The sequence below is a fragment of the Cyprinodon tularosa genome, unplaced genomic scaffold, assembly GCF_016077235.1.
Source record: "Cyprinodon tularosa strain WSP-4 unplaced genomic scaffold, ASM1607723v1 ctg339, whole genome shotgun sequence".
Lineage (NCBI taxonomy): Eukaryota > Metazoa > Chordata > Actinopteri > Cyprinodontiformes > Cyprinodontidae > Cyprinodon > Cyprinodon tularosa.
Genome location: NW_024039051.1, coordinates 427,088 through 441,858, shown reverse-complemented (window position 1 = coordinate 441,858; position 14,771 = coordinate 427,088). Strand labels below are relative to the sequence as shown.

The following is a 14,771-nucleotide window of genomic DNA, read 5'->3' as shown; positions in this document are numbered from 1 at the left end:
TATAGATTAATAGCAATTTTACCCATCTACTTGTATCATTCCTTCTGTTGCATTAACAAACTGCAAAGGAGACTGTTTTTGGCTCAATGCTTTTCTGATGCACACAATGCATCTAAAAACTGCTGGTTGAGATATGAAGATTAAGAACTAGTTTTCCTGTTAAACATGTTCCTTCAACTAGCCTAAGGATCTATGACTCACAATATCATGGGTTTATAATGCTTTCCTTGGCCATCCTGTCAGATAAGAAAGATTTGCAGATGTCCCAAATACCGAGGACCAAAACTAGCTGCGTATCACTTCAAATTAATGTAGGCAATGAGACCATAAAAAATAAGCAGAGTAAGTATTTTTGCAGTTTCAATGCTGCAAATCATGACATAGATATTGATTAGAGAGAACTTTAACGATTCTTCCTTCAAACCCTTTGGACTTTGCAGGTTCGTAATGGCGTCATACGTTTTCCTCTTTCAGATGAAGGACTGAACAGAGCTCTGAGCTGCTTTATGACCTAGCACAGTTTTAAACTTCATTTTTTCTTCCTCCCTAACCATTATGTAGTGTTCCTTGGTCTTGATGTTTTTTTCACTAATGTTCTGAAAAGAAACAGCCTTCACAGAACAGCTAAATTCAAACTTGGACTAAAAGGGAAGAATAAATAGTTTTCTATCCTCTTTATTGAGGTGTTTTGAAGTGTGAACGTGCTAAAGGATTGTAGCGCTTTTGTAAGACAATTAAAGAAGATTCAAAAAGAGGCTAAAAGACTTACCCAGAGTTCCTACTTCAGTGCCGATAGCCTCGACCACAAAATCAGCGGATTTTCCCACCATGCCAGTCTTCAGACCTGGGCCCCAGGCCCTCACCTTCTGAACACCAGCTTCCTCTCCCACCTCCACTTCAAAGGGGCTGTAGCAGACACAGTAATGTTATGTTGCAGCAGTTTGATTATATTGAACATCAGCACAGCACAGCTATTCGGATCTTACCTGCGTGAGATGGGCTGGCCTCCCCAGGTGATGCTCACTGTGTATTTACCAGGCCTCATGGGGTAATATTCACACTCGTACACTCCATTCCCTGCATCTCTCACTTTGACTTGCTCCTCCACGCCAGCTGTGGATAACCATAGAAGATCGGCACAGTTTGACTCTTCTTTTAGAGTCTTATGAGAAGCAGGCGTGAATAAAACATTCTGCCTCTAAGCTCAAACTACAGAAGACCATAAGAAAGACAAAGAAATTAAAGCGTGATGAAATGAAGAGGAGTCTGTCTGACTCACTTGGTCCTTTGACAGAGACATGCAGAGCACCGGTGCCAGCTCCTTTGGTGAAAACTTTGAAGTCTGCCACCTCCTTCACCCTTACGCCTTTAGGCTGGAGCCCTCTGCCAGTAGCTCTGCATGCATTGGGATTTATCGCTGCAAGAAGAAAGTGGGAGAGAGAAGATTATTTCCAGGAGGAAAAATGGGGACAGCAGTTTGACAGTAGTGTTAGTATCAAAACACGGATCACTGGAGAATCCTTAAAACGCTGACAGACAAGAACCTGAAAATAACACCGATGCTTTTTTTTTTTTTTTTTAACAACACACTAGACCGAAAACACAATGCTGATGGATAAACTGACACTTTACACTGCAGAAAGGGGAGCATCTGACAACATTTCAGTCAGTCACTCGGAAAATATTGAAGGCAGGCTTTGAAAAGGAGAGCTGAATGATGCAAACTTCAGACATGATGAAAAACAAACATGTCAACAGCACAAGCAGAGTTCCTGAAACCAGGAGGAGCAGAGAAACGTGGAAAAACTCACAGAAATGCAAATTTTGACACTCTATAAGAAGACTATCTGTACAACACTGACTGGTCTCTTTCTGAACAGGAGAGAACCACCAAGCAGGAAGAAGACAGAACAGACGAACCAAGCAAGGCGCTCTTAAGATTTAAGGAAAGCACAGAGTGCACAGCCTGGCATAGGAGGGATGGCGCTGGGATGGTTTGACAAGCCCCTCCTATCAGGCGTATACTAACTTGGACGCCCAGGTTTAGGGGAGGAGCCCCCTTCACTCCAGGAGGGGTGCGCACTGACTGAGGAACTATCTGCAGTGGAGCTCCTGCAGGAGGAGCAACTTGTGGAGCTAGAAATGACAAACAGTGTGGGTTATGGGCTGTAAAAGGAAGCCTGTGGGTGTTTAAAAGCCAAAAACAAAGATGACAGCAAATTGTGACAGATAGATGGTGCTGAAACCAGAATCCCAACAAGAAATCTAAATTACATGACAGCTATATGCAATAAAAAACTATGCCTCACCCTCTGCAATGTTGACATTGAAGGGGCTCTTGGGGATCTCCTGGCCTGCAAACAGCACGTGGATGCTGTGAGGCCCCTCCATTATGGGGCGATAGGTGCAACGGAATACGCTGTCGCCCTTATTTTCCAGAATCAGCTCCACGGTGTCTTTTTTGCCCTGGGGATCAACGATGACCACACTGATGTCGCCAGTACCAGCGCCTTGAGTGTGCAGGAAACATGTAGGATTAGCATCATGTAAAGGAAGGCTGATGATTTAAGTGTTTTAAGTGCTCACCAGCTGTGTAGATGTCAAAGTAGGTGGGTTTGTTGGCCACATTGCCTGTAGCATCCAAACCGGGGCCCCTGGCGTGCACTTTATTGGGGTCGCCCATATCTTTCTCCACATTGACAGAGTAGGGGCTCTTCTTGATGTCCTGACCTGCAAACAACACCTTCACCTAAAGTGAAGGAACAGCGAATCAAGACATGTCTGGAATCTATTGGCTTATATGAGACACTGAGAGGGAAATATTCCGTCCAATCTAGAGTCTGTTTCCCTTAAATGAAAAAAAAAACACAAATTCCTGCGGCTAGAATTACAGATTATTAATAATTGGTCTCCTTAAGGACAAATTATGTGTAAAAGACCAGTAAATTACTTTTTAAAGTGCCTCACTGATGCGTTGAGGTGTTTTATTAAATTCAATTCCCAAAGAATTATATTATAAGTAGGACAAAAAACATATCATGACGCATATTGGTGTATATTTCTTACCTGATTGTATTAGTTTTATATTAAGTGATATTTTCATTTTCACTGTTGATCATTTTTCTTTCATAAAGAGTAATACTTTACAAAATATTTACATCACTATTTCCACTATGCAAATTACTCTTTCTAATGTTATATTCTCAATAATGATTATTACCAGAATATTGTTATTCTAAAGATGAGATAATGCTGCTTTTTTGTGTTTGAATATCCAAAACAAATATTGTGAACATATTAGATCATGTGTAGAATCCGAGTTAATTAAGAGACACTGAGTTTGTTCTTGCCTTGTGGACACCCTCCACTTTTGGAAGATAGGTGACTGTGTAGGTTCCATATTTATCCTTGTTGGGCTTAACTTTAGCCTGGAGAGTAAAAAGCCAAAGACGAGCAGAATTAAACCAGAAGAAAAGATGCTACAGTACACTTTGCAAAAGTTTTCTGAGTCCAGAGAACCAAAGTTAAGATTAACGACTTGCCTCCTCTTTGTGTCCTTCAGGATCCTCAACAAACACCAAGACCTCTCCACTGCCAGCCTCCAGTGTTTCCACTGTGAACACAGCGGGTTGCAGAACTTTGTTGCCATGAGGCTCGATACCTGTAAAGGAGGATCACAGAGGTTTTAGCTAATGTGGCTTATTAGAAACAGAGGAGAACAGGAAAAAATATATTTCTATATAAAGATACTCTTTCTAATAACAATGATTTTGCACCTGCAGAATGACATGGGCAAAACATTTTCTGTAAAGCTCTGACAAAATATTCGGTTTCCAGTAAAATTGTGGAAAATAGTTTGCAATAGTTCATTATGTCTTCAAATTACTTTATTATAATTTTTTCCTGACAGATAATCATGAAGTGGTTAGGTACTGGAAGGTAAACCGCACAAGTGCAATTTAATCTGAGCATAAAAACAACTTTTGGGTTACATGCAAAAGGCTAGATATGGTAGGGAACAACACATAGCAAAGCACAGAGGTGGCAGAATAATCCTGTGGAACCAGGAAGTTGGTCTGAGTAAATGGTTGGAGGCTGTAGAAGACTTGCAACTGGGGAGATTTAATCAGGATTATAATCATAAAAATTTAAATGAAGGATTGTACCAAGATTAAAAAATGGATGTACAGCCATGTTTTCCATCATATTAAAATATTTTGCAAAGAATAAAAGGTTGATTTTTCAATCTGTAGATGTACAAAGCTGGTAGAGGCATGCACCTAAACACCTGCAGCTGTAAAGGCAAAAAAAGTAGTAGTAGTAATAATAAGGGCGGTAAATACAAATGATGCTACACCTTTTAAGTTTTTGCTGTTTATTAACAATGCATTTGTTTGTCTTGAAGTAATGTTTCAATATATTGTATCAAAATTTAGGGAAGCTGAAAACTTTAGGAAGATAATGCGTAAATCAGAAAAACAAGGCTCTCCTATGTTTAAATTACTTTAAAAAGTTCCAAACATGTCTTCTTTTTTAGATGCTGTGTTGGTTTTAAAGTCTAGGCTGGATACCTGGTCCGTAGGCTTTGACCTTGTCTGGGAAAAGCTGTTTGTTTCTAAGAGGAGCGCCGGGTTTCAGTTTGGCCTTAGGAAACTGAGACAGGTATGTCATCACCGAGTGCTCGTCCACATCTGGGTCCACGATTTCCTCAGGAGCGATCACCTGTAACAAGAAATGTACCGTACAATTGTCCAAAATTCCTTGGATAATTCTGTAGGGAAACAGGCTTTGCTTTTTCTTAATGAAAACCGATTCTTAAATTAGCAGTGTGTCACTTTAACAAGGGGGTGGATTACTCTTTCTCCATAATAGAATTGGATTTAAGGATTAAACATATTTATTTTCTCCACCTCTGACTTCTCTCTCTCTTAAAGCGTTTGTTTGCCCGTGTATCACACAGAGGCACAAAGCCACGCTTCCCTATGGTTATATTTAAACTCTGGACAACAGGGTTAAGCCACCATGGGGGGATTTTATCCTGAGCCAGACCTCTCCCCACATCTACTTAACAAAACACCACACTGGATTCCAGCCTCCTCCCACACCAAGGCCTGCAGAGCTGTGACATTACACCCCTAGCTATCTGACAAATGCAAATACTTGTTGAGAATAGATAACGACGTCTCTTAGATAAACAAGTAAACAACCCGCATGGCGCACATTTTCATTCTGGGGAATGCTTACTAATGTACATTTTTTAGGTGCTGGCATGGAGCGTGTTGAGAAAACTCACAACGAATTCATATTTTTTAAACAAATAAAGCCTCATCGCCTAATGAGAGGTATGAAAAAGAAAAAAAGAAGTGGAAGAAAAGATAAGCAGGGTGGTAAATATTTAATTTTCTCCTCCAATATAATATCCTGGGAATAAACCAGCCTCCAGTATAAAGCTGTCTTTAATTTACGCCTTTCTCTAATTAAATGTTCTCTAACTGTGTTTGTATTTGTAAATATTCACTGCTTTGGGTTGATTTGGGATTTCATTCTTTTCTTTAATAGAATAAACAAACATCCCTTGTTCGTACTTGTTGCTCTTCGTTGACCAAGACGAGCGTCTGAGGCTGATCTTACCTGAGGCACGCCCAGCCAATCATCGGCCTGCTGCATGGCTTCCCTGGCATTGTCCACGGGCTTATTTGGATCCCATTCTGCCCAGTCGGGACACAGACCTATGAAGGACGCAAAGAGGCTAATTAGTAAAAGTGTGGCCTGGTCTAACGGGTGCAGGGCTAGACAGCAGCCGCTATAAAAAGACCACTTAGGCTGTCGGTGCTATCTCTGCCTGACCTTACCCACGCTGCTCAGCTTCACCCGATTCTGTATGTGTGACAGCGGATGTCTCTATCGAGCATTCACAAGGGGCAGCTTCGACAGACACAGCAGTGCTCTGGCTGTGGCTGAGCCTCGCATGCTCTGGGCTGCTAATGCCTAAATTGGATTAGTGCTGGCAATGGAGTGGTCACTCACTCAAAGGACCCATGGAGACACACCACAGAATGCTATGATCTAATCAGGATTGACGCTGAACCACTGAACACGGATTTTCTTTTGGAAAAAAGAGTGTGTTTTGTATAAGTACACAAAACGGCAAAAAGCACTTTGTCTTGTAGAAAGAGAATTCCTGGACTGACAGATGGTTTTGTCGTCGCCTGGCTGCTGAAGCTAAAGTTCAATCAAAGTTTCTGTGTTTTTAAAAGGGTTCCATATATTTTCATGACAGGATGGATGGATTACTCCAACCCTTTAGAAAGCAGTAAGGAGGATAAAGTCCCTGCTCATATGCAGGGGATGATTTACCATTAGGCAGTACTAGGCAGTTGCTGAAGCTCCTGGGGGCCCCATAAAACTCTGTTTATGTGTATGGTTAATACAGCTATTCCTTATTTGTGCACGTTAATAATTTTTTTGTTAAAATGCCATCAAAATGCTTATAAAAATAAATGTGTCTCAGACCCTTCAATGTCCACCATATTGGATCAGACCATTTGCTGCACATGTTCAGGAAGGTCCAGCAACAAACCATTTAAAAACAAACGATGCGAAGAGTAGAATTGCAAACTTAGCATTGTTGTTGCCATATTTAATGACTTTTCAGACCCCTCTAGCATTTTTATTTAAAAAAAAGAGCCTAGCGCCTTTTTTCTGCTGCTGGAGACTTTGGCCACAACATTTAAAGGCACCGAACTCTGCTCTCCAGAGCGAGTAGATTGGTAACCCCGCCTCCTGCTCTCCTCTATCTTGTCTGCTGTCATGATTCATGCAGCTATTATTTCATCCAAATGAAAAATGGAGAACAGATAAGCAGATCATGGCTTGTCTACAGTGAAAAGAAGGACTGGGTTATTTACTTTTGTCGTCACCTTTTTGGAAACACAGGAAGGAACAATCGGCTAAGTCAGTGCTTGGAAAAAGTATTTTACTCCTTTTGAGACAGCATGAAAAGTAAGCTGAGTACAAAACATAGAGAGAAATACATCAAGAAAAGGGACAAAACGTAGAACAAATACTGTATGTCCATTCTATTAAAATTTCTGTATCTGTACAATGGGTTTTTTTTTTTTTTTTTTTTTGTCTTCTCAATTCAGAGGGCCCCCCTGCCTGTCTTTGCCTAAGGCCCCAAATTTCCTAAATCCATCCCTGCTGATACGATATTCATACTCATCAGTTCCTGGGAAGTTTATGTTCCCCATTTGCTCCAGGAACCCTGTACAAAACACAGCTGCCTTCCAATCTCATCTCATCTGCTGTTTAGGAACAGAGGATGAGACAAAAAGACCTTGTATGGTCACTGTAGCAGCACAGTGTTTAAAAGATGCGTCTCCTCAGATCAATGGCTCATATAAACACAGTTAAACACGGTGTTCCACACTTGTTACTCCCCCACTTTCCCTCTCAGCGAGGCAGACCTGATGGAGGACTTACTCTTTAACATTCATTGTTGGAAGCAAAAGCTTCGACTGGCTGTGGATCAACTCTGCGTCCTTGTGGTCATTGGATCTGAGGCTTAGGCAACTCCCTATGATAGATTACCCTGCATTTTGTTGCAGGCAAGCACCCCCCCCCCCCTTCTTCTCAATGGAAGATGAGGAAGGGTGTCCAAATTTGGGGGTGTAGTTTAGCTTCAAGGCTTTAAACCTGAAAGCCAGGCTTGAGCCTCCTGGGCTTGTAACTTTGGAAGTGAAACGGTTCGATTACTATGAAGCAGCTGGTAGGAACCTTCTCAGACACATTTAGACGCTTTATATTTTAATGTTTATCAGTGGCGACCTGTTTTCAAAGTGACCTGATTGATCCCAAAGTCGAGTTTAAAGACAAAAGGAAACTGCACTGCAATAGTCTGACTCGGCATTTCCAGCAGCTGCAGTTGTCGAGCTCCTTACCCGGGGCACAGTTGTCCACCAGGGCTCCAAGGGCTTTCCCGTCTCGCCAATCTCGGTTGAAGTTGTTGATGGGCAGCTGGGGAACCTTGTTTTGAATCCAGCCCAACAGGCGCTGCTTGGGGGTCAGCTTCTTGGTCTCTTCATCATCTTCGTCGTCCCACATGGGCATTGAGATGGAGTAGTGCAGGATGAGCGTCCATATGAGACCCAGGATCAGCTTTAGATTCCCATCCACAATCGCTTTACTGTCTGTAGTCGGACAATAGAGACAACACAGTTCATCAAGGGTTTAAACCTTACTACATTCTGGATAACCAAATATTTTTTTATGTGTTTAATGCAGACTTCTTCTAATTGTATGTGGTTTTAATCAAAATGCTTCCTTCTTGCACTTCTTCAGAGATGGTCGGGCTATTTTAAGAAAAAAAAAAAATGATGACTGGCTGCTGAGGAGTAAAGAATGTAACACTCCTCCCTAACCTCTTTCCGCCAAGACAGCTGTCTGGCTGAAGACCCTCTGACAGTTTGTCATGCAGTCACAATGGTCCGCTCTGAACCCAGTGACAGCTGAGGATGTGTGGAGAAACAGATCCCCTCTCTGCATAAATGCCACTTGGATTTCAATTACCTCCCTAAAGTTGCTGCGCCAGACAGTGATAAATGAAATAGGTACAGATTAGAGCCCTATCACAGTGTGCACACAGCTCATTTCTGGAAGTTCTCAGGGGGGATAAAGTTTGTCCAACAAGCTGGTTAAGATTCACTCCGATTCTAAAATTCACCTATTAAAGCCAAACATGTAGAACCTCTAAAGCGTTTCCTTTTAACCGATTAATGCTGTTTATTATCAGAGGATGGTTTTGGCTTTTGCTGCCTTACTTTTCTGAGACCGGCACTCAGTATCAGAGGGGGATGTTTGATGTGTCTCTGCTTGAGTGGCAGAGGCAGGTGGCACATGGGCTGTCCGGCTTTAAGGGCGGCCGAGCGGTCAAAGAGCCATCCATCAAACCATATCTGGTTACACACTATGACACGTGTGCAAATGGTGATTCTCTCGGCGTCCCCACTGTTGTATTTTCAGGAGCCAGGAAGTAAAAAGCTGGCTCTTTGATTATCACACCCGTTTACCTTCAAAGCAATCTGACCTCGGGCGAGCCAGGTTATACAGCAGGGATGTGTGTGCCAAGCAGCATAATAACTATGAGACTCATTAGTCATGATGTGCTGCCTATAAGGTATAATCTGTGATTGTGACCTATGCTCTCCTGTGATGAGCAGCGGCACTTTAGATCGGACTTGGCCGTTTACAGTTCGCCCCAAATGTCAGGCTTAGGAAAACACACTCCTTCACAGTACGGCGGCCAAATCCTCAACCCTGCCAGGAATTTCACTGAAACGTGGCAGCATCATTAGACACTAAAACAGAAAAAATACTCTGTCAAAATCTAATCAGTGCTTTCTTAATTTCAATAATGCTGCTATTCATCAGGCTTTTACGGACAAAAATGCTACTGCTTCTTTTTTTCTAAAGGACTATCAAATAAAAAGTAAAAACATGGTTGCTCTAATACTCTGATATAGGTAAAAATTTTATTGCACTTCTATTCAGATTTTTGCATAAAAGCAAACCAGGCTAATATTTATCTGTTTCTAAATAAACACAAAAGTGTGTCTTAAAGATCCTGCAATGGGATAATAGATTAATAAATCAATTCTAGAGGAGGTTCTTAGCATTAATGCACCTATTACCTCACTTAATTTCAAAATATCGCATTCTTTTTTTTCTAATTTGAAATGTAAATCACCTTATCGATGAAAAACTGACTAATTGATTACTGTGTAACTAATTCTGCTCACCCAAAGCAAAGTGAAGCTGTTGTGATTTTATTAATGGGCTAAATGCTACGAATCCATGATATTAGATACCTGTATGCCTGATCTGTGAATTGCACAACACTTAATCTACAGGCACAGGTGTTGCTGATGGTTTAGAGCAGCCAAAATGGGGCCGTCTGTTTTTGGAAATGTGTGGATTAAACCATCTGCATAAAACTCTGTCCTTCCCATTGGCACTGCCTTAGTACGTTTCAATCTCATAGCTCAGCACCAGGCAGCAGTAGTTAGTTTAAGGCTTGCAGAGCGGCCACCCTGCAAGGGGCATAATCCAACTCGGTGACCTTGGTGACACTTTCTGCAACAACTTTCCAATAAGGTGCTGCTGACCTCAACATAACACAGAGAGTTCTGGAAGACATGTGACTGCTATCTGACAACTGGACTGATAAAACATCTATATATATATATATATATATAAATTAAGGACTCCCTCTTATAATTCATTTTTAGTTTGAAATTCTTCAGCTCAATTATAGTAAAAGCCACTGTATGCCCAGTCTAATGTGCTCTATTTAAACACATTACACTACGCTTTCCCTTTGAAAAATGCAAAGGGAAAGCATGTTAGTGGCAGGTAGCCTCGTGAGACCATCCTGATCTCGCAAGCTTTCAACGTTTCACTCGCTAATCAGTCTGGAGACTCTCCGTTAAAGAAAATTTGGAGCCGTTCACCAAACGAACGTCCAATCAGCGTTGGCTTTGAGGCGGGTTGAGATGTGACACAACGAGAAGCGTGACAGTTCAGTCTAAAGAACATGGCGGCTTCAGCCGATGAAACTAGCGTTAGCGTGGCTATCGAGTAAGTTTTATGGGAATTACAGAGTATTTCTTCACTGAAAGAAGAGCAAAACACTGCTCTGGAGGCTTTTCTCAGAGGAAAATATGTTTTTGCTCTTCTCCCAACTGGTTTTGGCAAGAGTAGCCTGGCTTGTGGTTGTGTTTTCGTCGTCGCTCTGTAAGTACGTCATATGCTTCGTTGATCTGATTGGTTTATTTGGCCCGTCTATCACCAACATAGGCCAATCAGCTAACCAGTATTTTCGCTCCTTCCCAAAATTACTTCAACGGAAGGTTTCCAGATGGATATGCGGAGCAAATCCATCTGGTGGAGTCAGGTTTAGTGGCAGGGCCATGCTTTGGGATGCCTTTTATTTAGCGTGGGCGGGGCAGCTACTTAGACCTGATGAGAGGATGTGTGTAGCTGAAACAAACCTGCTGAAGACTAAAATAGACGTTAATGTTTAATGGCTGAACACTAAACTGGAGCTGAAATGGTTTAGATTTACGGCTATAAAACTCTTTTTACAACTACTCCCAGTGGGGCGGTATCCACATTTAATGGCACCCAAATGAAAATATGACATCACTTGATGTAGTCAGGACCAATGTAGTGAATGAGTGTGGAGCAGGAATAACTCCCAGTGGGCTCCAAGGCTGCGTAAAGTCCAAACCTCAGAAGAGGGATTTGTTTCTCAATATAACCAGTGACCAGACTAACTGCTGTTAGAAATGCCAAATTAATAGCAACGTGCTACCAAGGTTTTAATGCAAGGTGGCCATATTGTGTTTATCGGTCAGAGTCTGTGAGGAACCTTGAACCTTTCTGACTTCTGAAAACAATAATGCAACCATTTTCAGCATTTACTTAATCATATTTAGTTGCTTTAACACAATTGCTTCATATTGTAAGGGTGTTAAAGTAACTAAATATGATTAAGTAAATACCAAAAGTGGCTTCATTATTTTTTTCAGTGTTCTTGTTCATTTTATTCTTGTAAATTTCAACTTTCAATGAAAAACTGGACACATAATCAAACTGCAACCTTCAATGAGGTCATATTATTTTTTTAAAGCTGAGATACTTGGAAAACTATTAGTTGCTCAGGTGAGAATTTTTACAAGATGTTTAAAGGGGGTTTCATGCAGGCCTGACAAATAAATACACTGAAAAAAAATAATGCAACTTTTTTGGCATTTAGTCAATCAAATTTAGTTTCTTTAACACAGTTGTTTCATATTATTAGGGTAGGTCACAAAACAATTGTGTAAAAGTAACTAAATATGATTAAGTAAATCCCAAAAGTCGCTGCATAATTTTTTTCAGTGTTCTTGTTCATGTTATTCTTGTAAATTTCAACTTTCAATGAAAAACTGGACACATAATCACACTGCAACCTTCGATGAGGTCATTTTTTTTTTTAAGCTGAGATACTCGGAAAACTATTAGCTGCTCAGGTGAGAATTTTTACAAGATGTTTAAAAGGGGTTTCATGCAGGCCTGTCAAATTAATACACTGAAAAAAATAATGCAACTTTTTTGGCATTTACTCAATCAAATTTTGTTACTTTAATACAGTTGTTTTAGCAGTGTAGGTCATAAAACAATTGTGTTAAAGTAACTAAATATAATCAAGTAAATGCCAAATGCGGTTGCATTATTTTTTTCAGTGTACATAAATCATTGTGCCAGTTCAGAGGATAAATTAATTTCTTATTTTTCAATTATGCTCACCTATTGAGACCAGCTTGATGTGCTCCCTGTCCAGAAACTCCAAAGCCACAGAAACATTTTCCAGTTTCATCTGACGGAAGTTGGGCCTGCTGTGATGCTTTCTGTACATCTTCTTCTGACTCAGCACCTCCAGCAGTGAGATGAGCTTCAGCCCGTCGCTGAAGTCCTTCTGCAGGTCGGTGATGGTCTTGTTGACGCACTTCAGGTGCTCGTTGCACCACCTGGTGAAGGTGTTCTGCTGGATCTTCTTCCACGGCGCGTCCTCGGCCAGGTCCTTCTCCGTGGCCGGCATCTCGTCCTCCTCCTCCTCCTCCTCCCCAAAGTCCGTGGCCTGGTAGTATTGAGGAGGCAGCTGCTCCTCGCCGTAGCTGTTGCTCATCATGATGCTCCTCTCCTCCTTCACAGTTTATAACTCGGTGACACTCGGGTGTGAAAAGTTTTGCGCGTCGGTGGCAAAGAGCGAGAGGAGAGCTGAGAGTTGGAGACTTTAAAAATGATTCAGAGCTCCTGTGCCAAAGCAGAGATGGATTCTATTATCCGATAAATGAAAAAGGTTTTAATTGGCACCTTCTTGATGAGTTGTCCTTTCAGTATAAAAGTAAAAAAAGAGTGGATTCAGTGACAGGTGAGCTGGAACAGCGAACTGAGCACGTTAAAGTTGCATGCTGAGAGAAGGAAGGAGATGGTTTATAAAGGGGCCCCGGGGCCGCGTCATTCAGCGTCTGTGGTCATGGTCTATTTGTTCATCCATGATGAAAACGGGAGTCGAGCTCGGTTTTCGTGCAGGATTGTGCCGTGATTGGTCAGACCCTGAGCAGCGCAACAGTTGTGGCATCCAGCTTATTTTTAGGAGCTCCAATTTGGGCAACTGGTGGGGGGGGGGCGTGGGCAGGGGCAGGGGCTGACCGATTGTTGTGGATCTGTGTCATGCTGAGAGGGGTCCAAGTGGATGAACAACCGGACTAAGAAAAGACTGAGCAGTGGGTCCCTGGGGGCCGCTGGGTGGTCGCGTTACGGTCACAGCTTCACGTGGAAATCCTCCAGAGTGAAAGAAAAACTGAGATTTAAAAGACTGAAGTCATTAAACAGAGTGACTGGACTGCTTCTCTGACAGTTATCTGCCACCACAGTGAGAAATGCTTTTCAGTGTAGACAAGCAAAGGTCAGCATGCTCCCTGCAGGGGCTAATGAGATTGAACTATGTTAAAAGAAAACAATATAAAAAAAAAACGTTTTGGACTGATTCAGTTTTTTTTTCTCTTTGCTTTTGCAAAACCTTGTTTGCCAGATGTGAATCCCACAAATCTAACATTCATAAAAGACGGTCCTGTTCTAAGTGGAAAACTAACCTGATCTTTTTTATATATATATTAACACTAAACCTCACCCTGATCTCAACATACTTCAGTGTAAGGCAGTGGCTGGGTCATGCTGTGGGGATCCAAAGAAAGGAAAACAAGAGCTTATTGGCTCTGGGCTTGAAAAGAGACATGGGCAGAGGTTGACCTTCCAGTATCTTTAATATCTTAAACATATGCAATATTGTATATTGTATATGTTAAACTGCAAAAAGTAAAAATCAAATATCTCATGGATAAGTAAATTTAGCAGGTAAATAAGACAATCTGCCAATGGAATGAGTATTTTTACTCTTAAGATAAGATAATTAGATGAAAGGCACTTGAAATAAGACAATGCAGTTGTGTTTTCTTATTTTAAATGTAAATATTCTTCTTCCATTGGCAAAATGTCTCTTTTACCTCTTCAATTCAAGAACAAATGCACTTATTTTAAGAAAAAATGACTTATTTTGATTGCTATTTTTTGCAGTGTACAGTCTCTTTCTGCTTTTTCTTGCACAAATATTCCAGAAAATCACATCAGTCCTATTTTTAGAAAATGTTTTCATAGAATAATATCACTTGCTAAGGGAATCCTTATCAGCTATCTAAACCCACCTGACTTTGTGTGGAACTTACCCTCCATACAATCATAAATTATCTGTCCTTAACATCAAAACCTTCCATTTCCATAAATACATTTTTAGAAAAATCACTTGATTAGAATCATGTTGATGGAATGAAGTTGGCTAAATTACTGCAGCAGATGAGAAGAAAGTCACTAACATCTATCAGACGGTAAAGGGTTACAATGCTGTTGTCAATGCTCTGATATGATCTGTTGGAGCCACATGCTTGATTTATGATTGAATATTTATTTCTAGTTTACTATTTTTGTCTGGTTTTGGTATGATATACAGGTGCTGGTCATAAAATTAGAATATCATGAAAAAGTAGATTGATTTCAGTAATTCCATTTAAAAAGTGAAACTTGTATATTATATTCATACATTACATACAAACTCATATATTTCAGATGTTTATTTTGTTTAATTTTGATGATTACAAATGACAACAAATGAA

At 40.9% G+C, this 14,771-nt stretch overlaps 1 protein-coding gene across 2 annotated transcripts in view; it reads right to left on the bottom strand.

Moving 5' to 3' along the window:
• LOC119789455 (filamin-C-like) overlaps positions 1-13,073 on the bottom strand; it is a 37,871-nt gene extending 24,798 nt beyond the window's left edge. For both annotated transcript variants that reach the window (XM_038294332.1, XM_038294333.1), the window contains exons 1-11: positions 12,349-13,073; positions 7,941-8,189; positions 5,632-5,729; positions 4,572-4,722; positions 3,543-3,661; positions 3,351-3,428; positions 2,587-2,749; positions 2,310-2,510; positions 1,280-1,417; positions 987-1,113; positions 770-906 (exon numbers count right to left, since the gene is read on the bottom strand). In XM_038294332.1, the coding sequence (XP_038150260.1) occupies positions 770-906; positions 987-1,113; positions 1,280-1,417; positions 2,310-2,510; positions 2,587-2,749; positions 3,351-3,428; positions 3,543-3,661; positions 4,572-4,722; positions 5,632-5,729; positions 7,941-8,189; positions 12,349-12,730 (1,843 nt within the window). In that variant the 5' untranslated portion in view covers positions 12,731-13,073. The remainder of the gene's footprint in view (positions 1-769; positions 907-986; positions 1,114-1,279; positions 1,418-2,309; positions 2,511-2,586; positions 2,750-3,350; positions 3,429-3,542; positions 3,662-4,571; positions 4,723-5,631; positions 5,730-7,940; positions 8,190-12,348) is intronic.
• Positions 13,074-14,771: the final 1,698 nt, after the last annotated feature.